At 43.4% G+C, this 19479-nt stretch overlaps 1 protein-coding gene across 1 annotated transcript in view; it reads right to left on the bottom strand.

The window, feature by feature from the left end:
- LOC8032842 (venom factor) overlaps positions 1 to 19479 on the bottom strand; it is a 229019-nt gene that overhangs the window by 145701 nt on the left and 63839 nt on the right. Inside the window, exons 11-13 of the mRNA XM_042292110.1 lie at positions 12554 to 12682; positions 7664 to 7732; positions 2127 to 2321 (exon numbers count right to left, since the gene is read on the bottom strand). Of these exons, the coding sequence (XP_042148044.1) occupies positions 2127 to 2321; positions 7664 to 7732; positions 12554 to 12682 (393 nt within the window). The remainder of the gene's footprint in view (positions 1 to 2126; positions 2322 to 7663; positions 7733 to 12553; positions 12683 to 19479) is intronic.

Raw genomic sequence — 19479 nt, 5'->3', positions numbered from 1 at the left:
GCATTTCAATTGTTGGATTTCACTGAGCTTGAACCTCCTGCACCATCGAATTCGATTTTCTCAGCAAGAAGAAATCACAATGACTACCAGTCTATAGTGGGATGACGTCAGGTGCATACCATGTTAAACAGTTCAGTTTTCTGGATATTCGCAACACTAGCACTGCATGTCCTAATTGTAAAGTTGTGCAGTATTTATAGCAGTCTCGCGATGATATATGGGAGCCTAAAGAAATGTTAGAGAGCATGACTATTAAAGCATAGTGTTGTAAAGTGAGGGCCCTAAAAACAATCGTAGGTGAAACCGAATATAACATTAGCCTCCCGATGCAGTATTTAGCGAAGTTTCGAGCTGACGAAATGTGATTTACACTAGGATTTTAGGAATCTTCGCCTGTCCTTCACGCTATTTATGTAAAATTATGAATTCTATTGCGTGCATCTTTACGCATCTCTTTTTGCAGGAAGACGTTCTGAAAGGGATTATTTAGAAAAATAACATTAATTATCTCTCTCTTTTTGAACATTTCGTGCATTTGAGTTCCAATCTATCATGTGAGTAGAGTTCTTTTTTGGCGTACTCTGCAACCCGATGTTTCACACTGCCAATCAGCCAAACAGAAAAACAGTTTTACGCAGACTCGACAGCTCGCGTATTTTCGAGTATATGGTCCTTCCGCGTCGGTCTTAAGCGGTTATGTGAACTTTGTAAAGTAAAATTTATTGATCATTATAAAAATATATTTCATTATACTAATTGATTATTTCACAACATAAATAAAGGGCCGACCACCCTAAAGCAATGCCCCCCCCCCCCCCCCCCCAAATTATCTGAAAGCTGTTCTGCCAATCTTTTCCGGCGTTCTTATCCTCGACAGGCACATTGTAAGTGATAAGGGACGGCCTTACACACATTTCGTATTTTGAAGCTAACTTAAATAACTGTGTTCCTCACACATATAACTTCCTAAACATATAGAAGTCTGTTATTGCCTCTTTTAAGTATTGAACATTACTTTTATGTGCCATGGGGCTGGACAAAAACAAAGTAAACAGGGGCACGCGGCGGAACTATGACGATTACGCACGCAAACCGTCAGAAAGTGTCCAATTAAGTAGCTGCCATGTCGAGCAGAACGTGAAATACTACTTCGCTTTACTAACAAAAAAGAAACTTCGAGGACGCTTAAGCTTCGCCTTCAAAAGAGGAACGCGATAGCCTTAACGGGCCTCGTTTTCATCGCATTCTCATCGCCGCGCAAGCTTGCCTCGTGCGGCCTAATCTACCCGGTAAAAACATGCATGAAAGACTTCTTCATAAAATTTCATACAGAAGTGTTGCCTGTTAAGACGTGGCTCAAGAACAAAGGGTTTCTTTTGGCGGAGTCTGCCAATTGTGCTTTATGTCCTTTCCAGGAAACTTTTCACCATGTATCATGGTGCAAAGTCATGTTCAGGTACCAAATAATTTTATTATTTGGTACTTGAAAAACAAAAGTAAATTGCACGGACGATCGAACAAACTATATAGTTAATCGTTTCACGGCGTAAATATTGTATATTGCCAGAACAACGCGGAAAATATATTCTCAATTTAGCGGTTCAAACCGGTTCGAACCGGTTCGAACCGGTTTGAACCGTTATTTTTTGCTCTCGAAACTGAACCGTAACCGAACCGAAAGCTGTGAACCCGAACCGGAACCGAACCGATAAAAATTTCGGTTCGACACTCTGGTCGTGATGCAGCCACGAAGACATATTACGCAGAAGTAAAAGATGGCATGTGCAATACAGAAATGAAACAAATCACAAAAGAGAATTAACTCTATAGAAAAGAAGTGGGGTATTAATGCAATTTACACAATAGTGAAACCAAATAGAGAAAGTTAGAATCTCACTGAAATAAACGCGAAAGAAAACGTCTAATCAACACTATTTAGCGCCTATCAAGAACTATTTAGTTTAAAATAAACATTTCACAGTACGCCTCAAAAATAAAGCCCACTTTGAAATTAAAAACAAAAATCGAAGAAAATGCCGAGGGAGCGTTTCCTATCACTATTGCTATGTGACGTAGCCCCCACTCCTGCATTTGTTTTTTGTTTTTCCCGAGAGATGATTGATTACCTGTGAGGCCACCGAGCAGGTAGGTTCTGCGCTCACGTAGATGGAGTCACTGACGATGTGACCGTCGATTCGAGCGAAGGTGACCACCCGAAAGCTGGGAGTCATTTCCGTAGTGACGACAAACTTCAAGCCCCGCTCGATGATCTGGCCTTCCTCCAGCACCTCCGCCTTCAGGATCCGGCCCCTGGACAGCACCTGCCAGACATTCCGGAGATCGCTGCTCGAACAGTGGGCTCCGAAGCTCCCGTGAAGGGTGGGTCACGTACGTCCCTTGAGAGTCTTAGTAGATCTTTCGATACCTCCAATACCCTCGATAACGAAACGATGCGCATGCAAAGGCGGTGGTGGAGGACCGGATATTGTTATCGGAGACACAGGAACAATCTAAAAAGGCCACTTTCTCGTGGAACACACAGCCGATCAAGAGTGAAACACGGACGGCGCAATGCCACATATCTGGAAACATAGCTCATGGGTTCCATAACTCCCAGGGGGAACTGGTCGCCTATTGTGCTCCGCGGGAGAGGATGCATGAACCGTAAACATCTCACTTCAAAAGTCTATGCATTTGATTATACGCGGTCTTCCACGGAACGATGGCCAAATCGTTCCTGTGGAGGGGGCCCATCGTAAGGTAAAAACTTCGTGTCATATATTTGTAAGCTAGAGGAACTGCGTTGTTAAATTAATAGCGGTTGGTATAACTTTCTTTCATACATTTTATTAATTAACAATAGTTTAAGCCACGCGCAGCAGTTTTGCGTTGTTAAAAAATCACTCAATTTGGGCGCGTTGTAAAGTTTATGTTTTCTTTCAAAAGGGATCTTCCAGCCCGCGATCCTGCCCTCCGTGGTCAAAGCGCGCAACCAACGTACGACGCAACGCACTTTTTGCGCGACTGAATCAAAACATATTCTTTCAATTTAATTCCAGAATGCCATCGCATGAATCAAAGGTTATTCTTTCAATGTCAGTCAAACAGCACGGTGTTTTATTTCCCCGGCTTGCACGGTGCCTCTTTTTGCTCCTGAGTGTGAGGCAAGGCGGTTGTTCCACTCCTTGGCCACGGAGAGCAAGACCGCTTGCAGGGATATGTGAATAAGGGTGGCGATGCGGGTCGGTTGGTTCATACTGACGAAAAGGCAAACAGCGCATAGTAAACGGGGACTAAAGGAAGTGAAAACAGGACAATCACTGACTCTCAGCGGAAATTTAATCGCATGAAAACAAAACAAAGAAAACAGCAACCCCGCCCACGTCACATTATACATTCACCACGTGTCCAAAAAAAAAACAATCTCTTTGCTACTCAAGCCGAGTGACGTTTGGCTTGCGAAGGGGGGATCGGTGGCCGAGGGGGCTAAAGCACACACCCAGCTCGACGCGCGTGGAGCGAAAGGTCGCGCTGCAGAACCCAGGGATCCTGGGTTCGAGCCTCACCCCTGCCCGTTTCGATCTGGATGAGCATCGTACGGTGTGTGGTTGTGTGTCACCACTGCGTGGTGCACGTTAAAGACCCCAGGCTAGCGGTCGTACTGCACTGGCTAAATTGCTCATCTACAGCGTGTGACTCGTCGTAACTTTAATGCCTGACCAACTACACGCTGTATAAATATTCCCCTAACCCAATTTGCTTTGCTTTGGCTTACGCAGTTCGCGCCTGCCTTGATAATCGCATGCTCCTCTAAAATTTCTCTATTCACTCTGTCCCTTCCATTTCCAATGATACCAGTCCTACTGAAGATAGGTTTTCACCAACATCCATGACAATGCAATGACAGATGCCCCCTACAGCTCCCACCACTGATCGCAACGACAAGTCATGCTCCCGCAGTCTGTGATTAACCCGTCTGCCCGTCTGACCGACGTAGGCTTTCCCACACGTTAGTGGAATCGTGTAAACAACTCCCACCTTGCAAACAACATATTGATTCTCATGCTTCACCGAGCAAGCGGGGCCTTTGTCCTTCTCATCGGCAACCCTCGTGCATAGTTGCGCCAGCTTACACGAAGCGGAAAACACTAATGGCACGTCGTACCTCAAGGCTACTTTTTTCAAGTTGTGTGAAATTTTATGGAGATACGGTATCACGAGCGGTCTCTTATTTGGCCTTTCCCTCCGGGGACGGGGTTCCCCCCTTGAGTTTCTTTAACAAACCCTCCGCAACGCTCAATAAAACCGAAGTTGGAAAACCTGCCACTGTCAGTCTCTCAACCTGCCGGGAAAAACTATCGTTAACCACATGATGAAATGACTTCTCGAGTGCAGCTTGTAGGCAAGACGAGGCAATGCTTCTCTTGACCAGCTTAGAGTGCGATGAATCATATGGAAGAAGACCCTTCCTTGAGCGTGGGTGATAGCACCAGCAAACGTGTTTAGCAATGAATTCTAATCTCAAGTCCAAAGATTGTAGGTAAGCCTCATCCTGAAGTTCGTGTGTGAAAGTGAGTTCCTCCGAATGACGTGTGAAAACTTCTAAAACAGACCACACGGCATCTGCCTCGCATATACCCTCCAACCTAATAAACAAAACCAAAAAGTCATCCAAGTAACGAAACACTTTACAAACGCGCTCGTCATCCAGTGTTTAAGAAATGGCCCTATCGCACTTGGCTGAGAAAATATCACGGAGCACAGGCGCCACAGACGAACCGATACAAATTCCTTTTTTCTGAACATAAAGCTTACCGTTAAATAGGATAAAAGTTGGCTCCAGATAAAACTTGAGAAGCTCTAAAAACCCATCAGTACACACACCGCTAGCGTTCTGGAAGCCCATCTTGCCATTTCTTTCAATACATTGTGGGTCGCCTATAAATATCGCCCGATCAGGCCGAGTTCCATTCGCCCCAAGGAAGTCACACGAGGGAGCGCTATCATTAAGCAAGGTTTAATTGATACTCCTGGTACTCGGTGTTGTCCGGGTCTTTCCTGGGCTCGCCGAGGCCCGGGTGCTTGCTTGGCTCGTGAGGTCCGGCTCTTTGTGGGCTCCTCAGCGCTGTCTGTTCTGTTGGCCCAGCGTCCTTCAAACCCCAGCCCACGCACCGACCACGAGCCTCTCCTTTCTTTTTCTTCCCCGCTCTCGGCGCCGCCCTTCCGCGTGCCGTGAGGCTCACTGTTCCCCTCAACATTCACGTACCGAGACAAACAGAGCGCAATGGGGAATGGAATAAAAAATATCCTCAGCATCTTATTCCATCACTCATTGCGCTCTGTTTGTCTCGGTACGTGAATGTATTGAAAGAAATGGCGAGATGGGCTTCCAGAACGCTAGCGGTGTGTGTACTGATGGGTTTTTAGAGCTTCTCAAGTTTTATCTGGATTCAAATTTTAACCTATTTAACGGTAAGCTTTATGTTCAGAAAAAAGGAATTGGTATCGGTTCGTCTGTGGCGCCTGTGCTCTGTGATATTTTCTTAGCCAATTGCGATTAGCCATTTCTGAAAAACTGGATGACGAGCGCGTTAGTAAAGTGTTTCGTTACGTGGATGACTTTTTGGTTTTGTTTATTAGGTTGGAGGGTATATGCGAGGCAGATGCCATGTGGTCTGTTTTAGAAGTTTTCACACATCATTCGGAGGGGCTCACTTTCACTCACGAACTTCAGGATGGGGCTTTCCTACAATTTTTGGATTTGAGATTAAAATTCATTGCTAAACACGTTTGCTGGTCGTATCACCCACGCTCAAAGAACGGTCTTCTTCCATATGATTGATCGCACTCTGAGCTGGTCAAGGGAAGCATTGCCTCGTCGTGCCTACAAGCTGCACTCGAGAAGTCATTTCATCATGTGGTTAACGATAGTTTTTCCCGGCAGGTTGAGAGACTGACAGTGGCAGGTTTGCCAACTTCGGTTTTTATTGAGCGTTGCGGAGGGTTTGTTAAAGAAACTCAAGGGGGGAACCCCGTCCCCGGGGGAAAGGCCAAATAAGAGACCGCTCGTGATACCGTATCTCCATAAAATTTCACACAACTTGAAAAAAGTAGCCTTAAGGTACGATGTGCCATTGGTGTTTTCCGCTCCGTGTAAGCTGGCGCAACTATGCGCGAGGGTCGCCGATGAGAAGGACAAAGGCCCCGCTTGCTCGGTGAAGCATGAGAATCAATATGTTGTTTGCAAGGTGGGAGTTGTGTAGACGATTCCACTAACATGTGGGAAAGCCCACGTCGGTCGGGCGGGCAGATGTGTTAATCACAGACTGCGGGAGCATGACTCGTCGTTGCGATCAGTGGTGGGAGCTGTAGGGGGCATCTGTCATTGCATTGTCATGGATGTGGGTGCAAACCTATCTTCAGTAAGAATGGTATCATTGGCAATGGAAGGGACAGAGTGAATAGAGAAATTTTAGAGGGGCATGCAATTATCAAAGCAGGCGCGAACTGCTTAAGCCAAAGCAAAGCAAATTGGGTTAGGGGAATATTTATACAGCGTGTAGTTGGTCAGCCATTAAAGTAACGACGAGTCACACGCTGTATATGAGCAATTTAGCCAGTGCAGTACAACCGCTAGCCTGGGGTCTTTAACGTGCACCACGCAGTGGTGATACATAACGGCACACCGTACGATGCTCATCCAGATCGAAACGGGCAGGGGTGGGGCTCGAACCCAGGATCCCTGCATTCTGCAGCGCGCGCTTTCGTTCCACGCACGTCGAGCTGGGTGTGCGCTTTAGCCCCCTCGGCTACCAATTTTTTTTTTTTCTTTATTGACCCTCGGCTACCGATCCCCCCTGCTTAAGCCAAACGTCACTGGGCTTGAGCAGTAAAGAGATTGTTTTATTGGACACGTGGTGAATGTATCATGTGACGTGGGCGGAGTTGCTGTTTTCTTTGTTTTGTTTTCATGTGATTAAATTTCAGTTGAGAGTCAGCGCTTGTCCTGTTTGCAATTCCTTTAGTCCCCGTTTACTGTGCGCTGTTTGCCTTTTTGTTGGGGATATGTGTTTTGACAGAAATCCGTCACTTGAACACGCCTGCAAATGAATTTCGGAACGCCAATAAGCCCTGATCCTGCCTTATATTTTTGTAAAGTGTGCTGCTTTAGTGGTAGATGCGCAGTAAATTTTTAATTACGACCATATATATTTTTTGATTGCCCCCAGTAAGAAGGAACGTAATTATTCTGAACGTTATCAATTTTTCAATATTTCCTTCAGCAGAAAGCATCTGTCATCGACCGGTATCAACCTTTCGCTGCGCGATGCGTTTTTTTCCCAGGAGCGATATGGTCAGCGTTCCGGAAAACACCCGGAATATCTTTGTTATTGCTCTTTTATAGATGATTTGCCAAAAAAACTGCATTCGCTTAAAAGTTTTATTCCTACTTACAGCTATCTCTACGCCATATCCTGGTTTAATGCATATGCCCTCGCTGTCCAAAAGGTTTTTAATGATCTTATTTAACTTCTAGTATACATACAAATTCGATGCCTTCGTAATGTGGGGAAAGCAGGATCGTACCTGATGCATGGCCGAAATATTGATTCATTTATCGAAGCTTATGTAACAAACCTACAAAAAAAACGGCGTAACTTACCACGTAATATACAGAAGAAACCTTGTTTGGAGGATAGGTAAACAGCACAGCTTCGTATATTTCGTTGGGCTGTAAAACAAAAATTGTTTCAGAGGAACAACGACTTCATTGTATCTCCCAGACATGTGCACGCGAGAGAAAGGAAGTACCTAAATACCCTCACTTGTAACTCACTCAAAAGTAACACCTAGATACCTTACTCGTTAGTGCCATTCAAAAGAAACGCGTGCCCTCAGATGGAACGCGTTGCATTCTTGTTTCCTTAACGTGTAGATTTTTCAAGCAATAGCCACTTCCAGTATTGGTCGTCGTTCATAATTCCTCGCGTTTCAACGCGTTCATTAAGAGATTTCTGTGGCTATACTGACCTACCTTTTTCCTATCCTTTTTTGGTCCACATAGCGTTTTCTCTTCGTGCAAATTTCCGGCAAGAGCTGGGGTGAGAACTAGGCTGTTGTGCACGTTCCCTTCCGCGAGTGTTGAAATGCCGTCACTCGTTACTTGCTCAAAGCTACTCTTTAAGATGGAGGCTTGGCTACGTCAGCTGTTCATCACTCACAGATAACAGCGAAAAAGATAACTCGCACACTCTGACCACACGCACAAAGTCAAAAGGGAACGTCTGAAGTCGCGCTGACTAGCAATTATGGTTTGTATTTTTGTCTTATACCTTCACATTGATAAAAATTAAGAAAATAAAAATAAAAATTGTCACCACACTTCGTTGTTTTTTTTCTGCTGCTCAGTAATACATTTCTTATCTTGTGGGATATTTCGTCTAGTATGATACGTTGTTGGGCTGGTTGGTTCGTCTTGGCTAAATGCATAAAATAGCGACAAAAAAAAAAAGACAAGGACAAGAAATAAACACGACAGGATGTTTCGTCCTCTTCCGTACGATTTCAAGGTCTAACGCACTTGTCACTTTCGAGTGAAGTCTAGCTATGCTTAGATATATTTAGACCCTTTAGAGAAAACACATGAGCTCCCTAAGCAAGGATCTTTAAGATTTCAGGAACCTTAGACGGTTTTGTTTTTTTGAGCTGCCATGCATGTTGTTCATATTTACCTAGGGGGACAAACACTCTTTAAATATGGTACGGCTCATTCTAAGTTGATAAAAAGGGGTATAGTCAATCATTGCTTGAAATAATCTGTTTGTTTTGAAGCTCTGAAGTTCTTGCAAATCACAAGACAGCGACAGAAACCAAAGCCCGACAGTTCTATCCTACATTCCCAATAGATCCCCTAATATCAAGAAAGTCGGTAACCGAGCAAATTATGATTTGTTTTTTGAGCTCACCCAAAAGCTCTCAAATTCGTGTAAAAAAAAAAAAGATAACCTATACCAAAATACAATACAGGCTGCGCAAAAGCGTAAAACGCCTTACATCCCTTGCTCAGAACGAGTGTTTATTCCTTCTACCTTTCAGGTAACAAACTTTACGTAGGTGAAATAGGAAGAGGCGTTAGAAACCCATTAGGGGAGCATAAGAAAAACATCCGAGCAGCTAATTCAGAACTTCTAGGCATTCAATGCCGTTGCTGCGGATGCTCAGCCAGCTTAAAAAACTGCTCCGTATTCAGCACCCATTTCTCCCCTTGCAATTTGAACGCCTCGCCACGCCGGAAATAAAAAAAACAAGAACATATTTTTGCGCTAGAAATGTTTAGGGAACAAGCCACCATACACAATGAGCAAAAAGTCGCATGGACCAAAGAGCCAGCGGCGCACCATTCGCCCAGCGGCGCAAATGCCTGACAACCGCGACTTGCATGGCAATAAGTGGCGCCTCCCCATCACTCCCAAATCAATGCAAAAAAGAACCCAAGGTTGCTTGTTATCCAGCCATTCAAATTATGCCAAGCCTGTCCGCGCCGATGCCTTTCTACTATCGGGGAGTAGGATGTTTACCCCCTAGTAAAGTATGTGGTGTGCGTGTGGTCTGAGTGGTGCGAGTTATCTTTTGCGATGTTACCTTTCGGTCATAAATACGTTACTCGTCGTTTCTCCTACGAAGTAGCTACGCTGTTTCTTCGCTACCGAAAAACAAAAACCAGGTAAAACTAACGCGTCACGTGCAAGTCTGATTTATCTCTATGGCTTACTATAATTTATCTCGTTCTCCCTTTTCTTCCATAGTACCCTTTGGTATCTCCCTCGTTTAACGTTAATATATTTGTTTTCGCTCATCACTACACTTATTACAATAATTATCACTACACTTATTACTCATCACTACTAAGTATCATTAATATTGGCAATATTTGGTGTCTATTACATTTGTGTTAGATACTCGCATCATCTTATAGCAACAATAACACTAATAAAGATCTTCACAAATGCAAAGAAAATATTGGCTAAATATGCTTGGTTATATTAGCAACAGTAACCGGTCTCTACTTTCAAATGCGAGTCACTGGAAATATTGACTAGTCATATGAACTTTCGCCACATCTCAGCCAGCTTCAGGTTTCCATGACTTCATTAAATTGAGCGATATAACTATTAGCTCTATAGATTTCTTTAATGTTTCGTGAAATACAACTTGCGTTCTTGGATTTGTATAGTTTCAAATAGGAAAGGGTGAAAACAGGGGCGAGCTGGTGAACAAGTTACATGTAACCGGAGACACGGAACGAGAAAAAAAAAGGACAAAACAACGAGGCTCAACAATAAGAAAACGGACAAAACAAAAGCAAGTCTCTTAAGGCTTGTTGTTTCGTCCGTTTCTTAACGTTCCGTGTCTCCGGTTACTATGGAAGGGCTTAAAACGTTTGGCCAAGACCAGCCTCATAAGAGGGCACAGACTCGACATGTCAGAGAAAGGCCTGTTGGGACTCGTTTATTTGAAAGTACTACTCGTGTTGAGTCTGTGAAGCGGCTACGAGCTCTAGCCAATCGCGGACGAAGCAATCCCGCGCTTGCTCGATGTAGATGAGGTAATTAATCCAGTGTATATGCCTGTTTTCTTTAGCCCAGCTCACTTCAGTATTAAGACCGGAATGTTTTTCCTGTGTACTCTTAAAAACGTTTTAATCGATTAATTGATAGTTGAAAACCTTCCGCCTGTGCCACATCGTCTTTAAAGTAGCTCGTTAGTTCACAGAACCTACGGATGTGCGTGTGAAAATGAACACGATTTTCCAAGAAATCAGTTTCCGAGGACGCACCATTCTGTAACGTGCGCTACCGCCTTGGCGAAGCGTCAGAATCATGACTTAGGTAGAGCCTGGCTGCTATGCTCCGGATGTTTCCTCAATCGATCTTAGTACCAATTTATTCTAGCGTGGCATTCCAGTCCTGGAGTTCTCCACCCGAACAGTGTCGGTGGTAGCAAAAGTGTTAGTAGGTCACGACTGTACGCAGAAATTATCCGTTTCAATTTGCGTTCTCTTCTTTGTGTCTTAGTAACTTAGTGACGTTTAAATACGCGAATACTGTGGGATTACATGTCTGGCTCTGCCTAGAGCTGCCTATACGGAGAGAGTTTAGCCAATCTTCGAAGCCCGTGGTAAACCAGATCAAGTGGCGTCTTTTTTACAACACATCTTATCGAGAGACGGTCGCGGTTGTTGTGAGTCAACAACACTAAATGAAGGAGAGAAGATGCCACTTCTCGGTTGCCATACTACCAGTCGTGGTTGCTTCACTGTCGGCATCTTCACAATGCGGAGGGCAAGTTCGTCTACTTCTTGCGCAGAGGGTAGCAGTGACGTCAGAACGCCGAGCTCTGGTTGGAGGAATTAGTGGGGAGACCAAAAGCTAGCCGCTTTTTTTTTTTTTTTCACTGCACTCGTCGAACGCGTTAGAACGGTGTTTGGCTTCGCCTTTGAACTGCTCGACAGGTGCACTGAGAAAAAGAAAATTCGTTGAAAACACGTAAGACTGCTTACATGTAAGAATGCGAAAGCATTCCTGCACGCAGCGCATTCCTACAAGCAACGCGACACGTCTCTATTTTCACACGGCGCTCCCTCGGTGACACTATGCTCCCCCACTGCGCAGTCGTGGCACCTCCTCCGACTCCTCGGCTTCCATGACGACGCATCTGCGTTGCTCTGCTTTTCTTTGTCTTTTATTCCTGAGGCGCCTCCGCTTCGTCCTTGAGCATCCCCGCAGTCTTCCGTGACGAAGCATCTGATATGATGTGCCGCAGTCAATGGGAATTTATGCTCGTTTCGTTGCTGCAGTCAACGCCGGCTTCGCTCCATGGGACAGTTCATGCCTTCGCATAAAAAGGAAGTTGGCTTTAGGTCTGTCCAGTAATCATTCGAACCAGAGCTCAGTCTACTGAGGTCCCAGCACCCGCGCTCTTCTCCCTACCTCCCTCTCAGCTTCTCGGTGCATTGCCGAGCTCTTCCAGTTTAAACGGCCCTGACTCTGCCGGTTTTCACGAATATCGCACCACATATACCTTAGTTCCCTAGTAATACCTTGTCTCATTACCCGGGTTGATTCGTTTTTTCAGTCGCCGAAGCATACTTCTGCTTTGTGTTTTTAAATCAAGCGTGACAACGCGATTTTTTTTTCGCCAAACGCGCCTCGTGATGTATTTGGCAACATGTCAAGATAGGAGCGCACAGGCCCCAGGCGTGCAATCCACGACGATAGACGCCGTCTGCTAACTTCAACGTAGATAATCCAACCTGCGGCGCATCCAGCCGTTCAAACTCCTTCGAACGCGTCGGCGCCGGGGCCTATCCATTCTCATAGCGTGGCATGTGTTCTCCTTTATATTTTCTATACAGGTGACGACACGTCATCTAACCGTCAGACAGTTGCACTACGTTGTCACCTCTCGCTTATTGGCGGATTTTTGAGCGTCTTAAAAAAAGATCAAGCAGACTACTCGAGAAGACCAATGGCGCCAATGGCTGTTTTCTTACCCTGGACTTTTTTTTGGGATCTCTTCTTTCGATCGCTATGAAGCCTCTTGCTGTATGCTCATACTTCGAAAGCTGGAACTCAACTTGGGCCTGCTCGCTCTGTCGAAACGCTTTGTCGATTGTTTCCACCTGGATAAGAGGAATCGAAAAGAGAGGCGGACATGGGCACAACCGGTTAGTCATTTTGACTCAAACTTTATTTACGTGTATCCGTTAGAAAAACACCCGGAAAATAACAGCCACCAGGATATTAACAACTATAGACTGAACTTCCCCAAAATGGGAGCGTATTTGATCCGGGTGACACCGTAGTAGCACTGTGTGTGCACCAGAACCGTAATTAAAAGTTGTTCATTATTCGCGGAAGAAACTACTTAAGCACAACAGGTTTGCATGCGAATTACAGTTGGTGGCGTTGAACAAGTAGACGATGGTTAAAAAAGAAACGAGTGTGGAGCGGAGGCTATTTAAGTTTAAGCGACCTTGAGGGACGGGGTGTTTTCATTGAAATCCTTTCATTAAAACAAAGACACTTAGACAGCGACAACACAAATGATGATCAGCGAGAAAATAAAAAAAAAATAAAAAACAGAATTTCACGTGATATATCTTATATACGGGATCAGGACATTTGGGTGCACGGACTTTTCGGTGCACGGTCAATCAAAATCACGTGTTTTTTTTGTTTTTTTGTTTTTGTTTTTTTTGTGTGTGGTTTTTTTTGTAGTTTTTTTTTCTAAAAGTAATAAGCACTATTTTTGCCAGAAATGATTTTTCTGCACTTTATAAATTTGTAGACTTGGTCATTCATTTACGGTCACTTATTCATATACGACCTGAGTGACTTTGGCGCAGCACCGTCCTGCAGGAGGACAGGATACGTTGGACGGTATGTTTCGTTTGCCGGTGTCTGTTTTCCGACGTACGCACTAAACGCATCATAGTGTTTAGGCGTTGGGTCGGTACAGGCGTTCTCAATGCCTTCTGTAAATGTGTGGGCTTTATTATTGGTAATCTGTGAAGGACAGGCCCCAACAGTTAAAGCTTGAGAATTTTGAAAATTAATGGCGACATGTGATGCGACTAGTGCTTACGTTGGAAAAACGACACCGATAAACGAACCATAACGTCCAACGTCTCCAATCCTCACGCAGGATGGCAACGCGCATAGCAAAGTCACCTACGTCGTATATCAGTAAGTAGCGTAAATGGATGATCAAGTCTAGAAAATTATAAAGCGCGAAAAAATATATTTCTAGCTAAAATAGTCCTTATTACGTTTAAAATAAGAAACAAAAAAAACTCGTGATTGATTTTGATTGGACGTGCACCGAAATGTCCGTGCACCGAAAAGTCTGTGCACCGAAATGTCCGCGCACCGAAAAGTCCCACACTGAAAAGTCCGTGCACCCAAAAGTCCGTGCACCGAAAAGGCCGCGCACCGAAAAGTCCGCACCGAAACGTCCTACACCGAAAAGTCCTAGACCCCTTATATAGACAAGGTGTTGCATAACCTTAAAAAATAGCAATTAAGTACGATGCCAATGTTATTTTCTCAGCTCCATGCAAGCAGGAAAAAGTTTGTCCAGTAATGACTAGACAGAAACGTGTTCAATGCTCAAAAAAGCCTGTCACTCGGCACACAGCTTGTGCCTGTAATGTTTTTTACAAGATTCCACTAACGTGTGTGCGCGTGTATATTAGACAAACTGGGCGGTGTTTTAAGGAAACGGCGCCTGAACATCGTCTTGCGATTCGTAACAAATCTGGGGGACATCTTGCAGCACACCGCATTCGGTGCGGGTGTGATCCCCTGTTAGGATTAACGAAACTTATTAAAAAAAAAAAAAAAAACAAGAGTGAAAGGGAAATCGTTGAAGGGTATTTTATAAAGTCCTCGGGTGACAAGTGCGCCAACACGCGTTCGATTGTACTAAATTTGTATTTATTTTTATTTTTATTTAAAAAAAATAAAAATAAATAAAAAGGAATGACAAAGAATTTTTTTTCATGGTTTTGTGTAGAGACGTTGAACTGATACGACTGTTTAAATCACTTCCATCTGTCGTTCGTGTTTATGGGTCGCTTTTATCACTGGGGGTTGACAAGATAGAGAAGAGTGTTCTCGCATGTGTGCTGGGTGGTTTCCCTCGATTAGATCAGTTGGAAGTAAGCTTTAGTCTCTGTTATTTGTTTGTCTTTTTCGTCCGTGTTTTTCTTTTTGCGTTTTTAAGACCTCTAGATCATAATGAATCAACTAGCCCAATTCAAAGTTTTAATCCAAAGTCTCAACCCTGTCCCTAGTGGGTCCGGTGCTGGGGTAACGCGGACAAGGCTTGAACCTCATACTTAAAACTAGTAGCGTCTTGCTGACAGGGGTCTGCAGCCCAGTCTTTCAAGGCACTAACAGTGACCCGTGTTTCCCCAGGTAGCTACGATTACCCAGCACAGAGGCCAGTTATCTCCTATCATCGATACACTGCTGAATCAGCTGACGACGGAACACGCACCGACTCGACGCAAGCGCAAGGTCCTCGCTGAGGGATTTTCCTCTGGGCACCGCTGAACCTCACGTGCCCTGAACTTTTCCGGTGCTACAGCTATAAAAGCCGTGGAACACGATCGCCTCATGGGATCTGCAGCCCAGTCTTTCAAGGCACACACAGTGAATTGTGTTTACCCAGGTGGACGTGTTAGAACACTCCTCTGCCCCTTTTTGCATGTTGGCTGCAAATCCCAAGCCATGGGTGTTGATTTGTGCAATTATCGTGCCCGAATTGGTCTTTCCGATAAGCTGAGGCGGCAGTCAAAGGTAGTTTCACGCCATTCGTTTGGTTGACACCAAGGATTGCTGTCGGGCAAAGTGTTTGCCTCTTGCTTAGTGTGGCATTGATTTTATTGTGTGCTGGGGACGTCGAGCGCAATCCCGGACCTGGTTGCGTATCCGACGACAGCAAAATTTCATAACTGCAAAATTTTATCGAGGCACTGATTTCCGCCAACTCGAAATACCAGAGCGAAAATCCCAGCCGACTTGTTCACATCACCCTAGGAATTTATTTTTTTAATTAGAAAGGGTAACGGCCTTAGAGGTTAATACTCCAGACCTTACGCAAATCCGTGACTACTTCAGACAGCTAAAAATTGAGGTTGAAACCATCAAAGGTCAACTTAACCACTCTAGGTGTGCCAACGCTAGCACCCTGGAACCAGTTGAAGTCATTGGTGACCTCAACGACCGATCAAGACGCACTAATTTCAGAATTAAATGGTTTAGTGAAGTCGAGGAGGAATCACAAACCCAACCGGAATCCCACGTGAAAAGTTTCTACTTAGACGTACTTGGTGACGAAGTAGGAATTTTTTAACGCTTTCACAGACTCGGATGCAAGTCCTATGGTAACATTACATAGCCAGTCAAGATTAAGCTCCTTGACTAGCGAGATAAGGTTGCTATGATAAAGAACGCCCCTAAATTAAAAAAAAAACATGGATCCGACAAAATTTGGATCGACAAGGACCTTTCATGACGAACTGGGTTAGCACGGTCTAAACTCTGGAAATTCGGCAAAAAGTTACGGCTACAAAATCTAAAATCTAAGCTCAAGATCGATAAACTGTACTGTTTCAAAAAGATATACGGGTACGACTTCGTTGAAGGCCGAGTTCTTGAACTAAAACTAAAAAAAGTACCCCTCGACTTACGGTTATCAAGTGACCAAAGAACCTTTGCTGCCCTTGCGCACGTTACACGCACTCATTTTCTGTTTACAAATTCCGAAGCGTATTAAAAAAAAATAAGATGCTTTGCTTGATCGTTCCAACATGTAAGATAGCCAAGTCATCCTCGGCACAGAAACGTGGCTGTCCCCGGTTATATCAGATAACGATCTCTTGAATTCTTGCTTTTCTCTTTCGCAAGTATAGATTAATCAACAAGGGCGGCGGCGCTCTGATTGCTGTTAGGGACCACTTACTTGCCTCTGCAGTTGATATTGAAACAGACATCGATATAATGTGGGTTCAGTTGAAAATTTTGCAAAAAAACTTTGTTATAGGTCTGTGTTATCGATCCCCGAACTTCGATTGTTCCTTCGTGTCAAGATTAAAGCACTGTCTTGAGAAGTTGTTTTCTGTGCAGTCTAATTGTACGGTTACTTTATTTGGAGAGTTTAGATTTCCAGGATTTGACTGGGTTTCAGATAGTGTCAACCCCTCGCGTAAAAACAAGCAAGAAAGCCGTGTATTTCTTGATGTTATGAGTACTTTTGTTATTTTACCAAATTATCAAAAAACCGACGCGAGACGATGCAACCTTAGATATATTTGTTACAACCCACGCTGACTACGTAGGCGATGTGCACCATCTTGGTTTGTTTAGTGACCACTCTCTTTTTAATATTCATCTATCCATTAGTGTTCCATCCCCTGTGATATAAAAAAAAGAAAATTCGGAACTATGCTAAAGTTGACTTTGACAGCATTAATGCAAAGCTTTTAGAGGCAAGAATCAAAGAAAGAATAAGTACACTAAGAGACAAGGACAGGCAGCACAGTTCTTTCAACTAGCCACGAACATTTACTGAGGTCTCCTTCAATACGTACTATCTCCCTCCCAACTTTTTAAACTAAAGAAGAAGAAAAAATCTCTCGGAAAAAGACAAAAATCTCCCAAATAAACTTTTTCATGTACCTTTTAAGAAGTTGGGAGGGAGGTCGTGCGTATTGAAGGAGACATCAGTAAATGTTCGTGGCTAGTTGAAAGAACTGTGCTGCCTGTCCTTGTCCCTAAGTGTTTTTATTCTTTCTTTGATTCTTGTATTTTCATCAACCCGTTCTTTGTCTTTTAGAGGCATTTCCATATTTTGGGCATCAATTCACACAATATCAGTAGAGCATAACTGGCACATTATCAAAAAAATTTTTCATAACCTCATTGATTTATCTGTTCCAAAATCTCGATTAATTTCTAACCACATGTCGCCGTGGTTCAACTTAAGTACAAAGAGAATGCCAGGGAAAAAATAAAGGCTTTTTCTAGTCACCAAGAAAAGACGAGGGCGATGCCTCACGGTCTTGCTTCCGTGATTTCACTAGAATTTATAAACGCTAAATGAGGAATGCAAAACTGAATTTCCTTTCAAACGATCTGTATAACATTTTTGTTTTTAACCCACGGAGGCTGTGTAAAATAATTAATCCCTCGTCAAACAAAAGTCCAGTTATCTCAGACTAGACTGGTAAGCGGCTGACTGAAAATAAAATGAGTAATGATAAATTTAACGAGTATTTCAGTAGTTCTTTTTTTTATCGTGAAACTTTTCCCATACCGCAATTACCTCCTCAGCACGTGACTGATGAAATGAAATCTGTTACAACTAATCCTGAAGAAATATCAAAATTAATAAAGCAACCTCCTCTCAGCTTCGCTCCTGGTCGCGATGATATGCAACTTCCTCTCAGCTTCGCTCCTGGTCCTAATGATATAAACAGTAAAATTTAAAAGATTACTAAGCAGGCCTCGTTTCTCTACCTCTATAAGATTTTCAACCAGTTGCTTATTACTGGTGGCCTCACTAGTGACTAGAGACATGCAAATATCATTCCAATTCATGAGTCCAGGTCATCTGACGATTTGAACAATTATAGGCAGATCTCCTTAACAAGTGTTCGTAGCAAACTATTGGAACATATTATTTTTACAAACATTCTGGAATTTTCGGATGCCAAAGATGTATTATTTTCGTATCCGCATGAATTTCTTGAAAATTTATCATGTTCAGCGCAGCTTGTCGAGTTGGTAACCGATATTCACAGTAACCTCAACTCACTTAAACAAAACAGATGCTCTATTTATAGACTTTTCGAAAGCATTTGACCGTATGCCCCACTGTAGACTGATCGCAAAATTAAACCAGTTAAGTATTATTACTGTGTTACTAAGCTGGAAAAGTACTTTTCTTGCGACTAGAACCCAATCTGTGAGTCTGGGTAAAGCCTCTTCGCAATCTTTACTAGCTATCCCAGGGGTGCCTCAGGCTACTCTCTCTACTGGTTCCCTAATCTTACTTGTTTACATAAATGATATCGGTTATCGCCTGGAAAGCTGTGTTCGTCTATTTGCTGATGACCTTGGTATTTATCGCGCTATTACTAGTAAAGATGATTGCCTAGCATTTCAACAATACATAAGATTAATTTAAGTCTAGCGTGATGAATGGCTCATTTCTATTAATCATAGTACATGTAAATGTGTACCTTTTTCTAAACCTCGTAAACCAGTAAATTATTCCTATCAACTCATATCAAAACCTGTAGAAAAGATTTTGTCTTGGAAACACCTTCACGTTTACCTAAGGTCTGATCTATTATGGAAAACACATATTGAAAACATAACTTCAAGTGGTTATAAAACCTTAGGATTCCTTAGACGCAACCTACGTCAAGCCTCACCGAAGATTAAACAGCTGTCATACTGTACCCTTGTTAGATCCAAGTTGCAATATGTTTCTACCCTCTAGAACCCCCACCAGACTTACCTTTCGGACATGTTAGCATCAGTACAAAACTGCGCGACTAGATTTATCCTTCACGACTATTCGCCCAGAAGTATTTCTGCCCTCAAGGCCTCAATATTATTACCTCCTCTTGAGAATAGGCGCACCGTAGAGAGATTTTTTTTTTCACCACCTCTTTTATAAATCATGGACTGACCGGGAGTTCTTTCCCGCAACAAATCATATCTCCTTCCGTCATGATAATTGCCACAAACTCGATCGAGCTACCCTTTGCCAGAACAAACACTTTTAAAAAATCAACTTTTCTTTTGTGCACAAAGCACTGGAATTCACTACCAGAATCTCTCGTAACAATTACAGATCAGAGGTCATTTCTTGCAGAGCTGACTCTGCATCTGTTACCCTAAC

This window comes from Ixodes scapularis, unplaced genomic scaffold (assembly GCF_016920785.2).
Source record: "Ixodes scapularis isolate PalLabHiFi unplaced genomic scaffold, ASM1692078v2 PGA_scaffold2__306_contigs__length_199485367, whole genome shotgun sequence".
Lineage (NCBI taxonomy): Eukaryota > Metazoa > Arthropoda > Arachnida > Ixodida > Ixodidae > Ixodes > Ixodes scapularis.
Note: the sequence above shows the minus strand (reverse complement) of the source record. Positions and strands in the feature narration are given on the sequence as shown.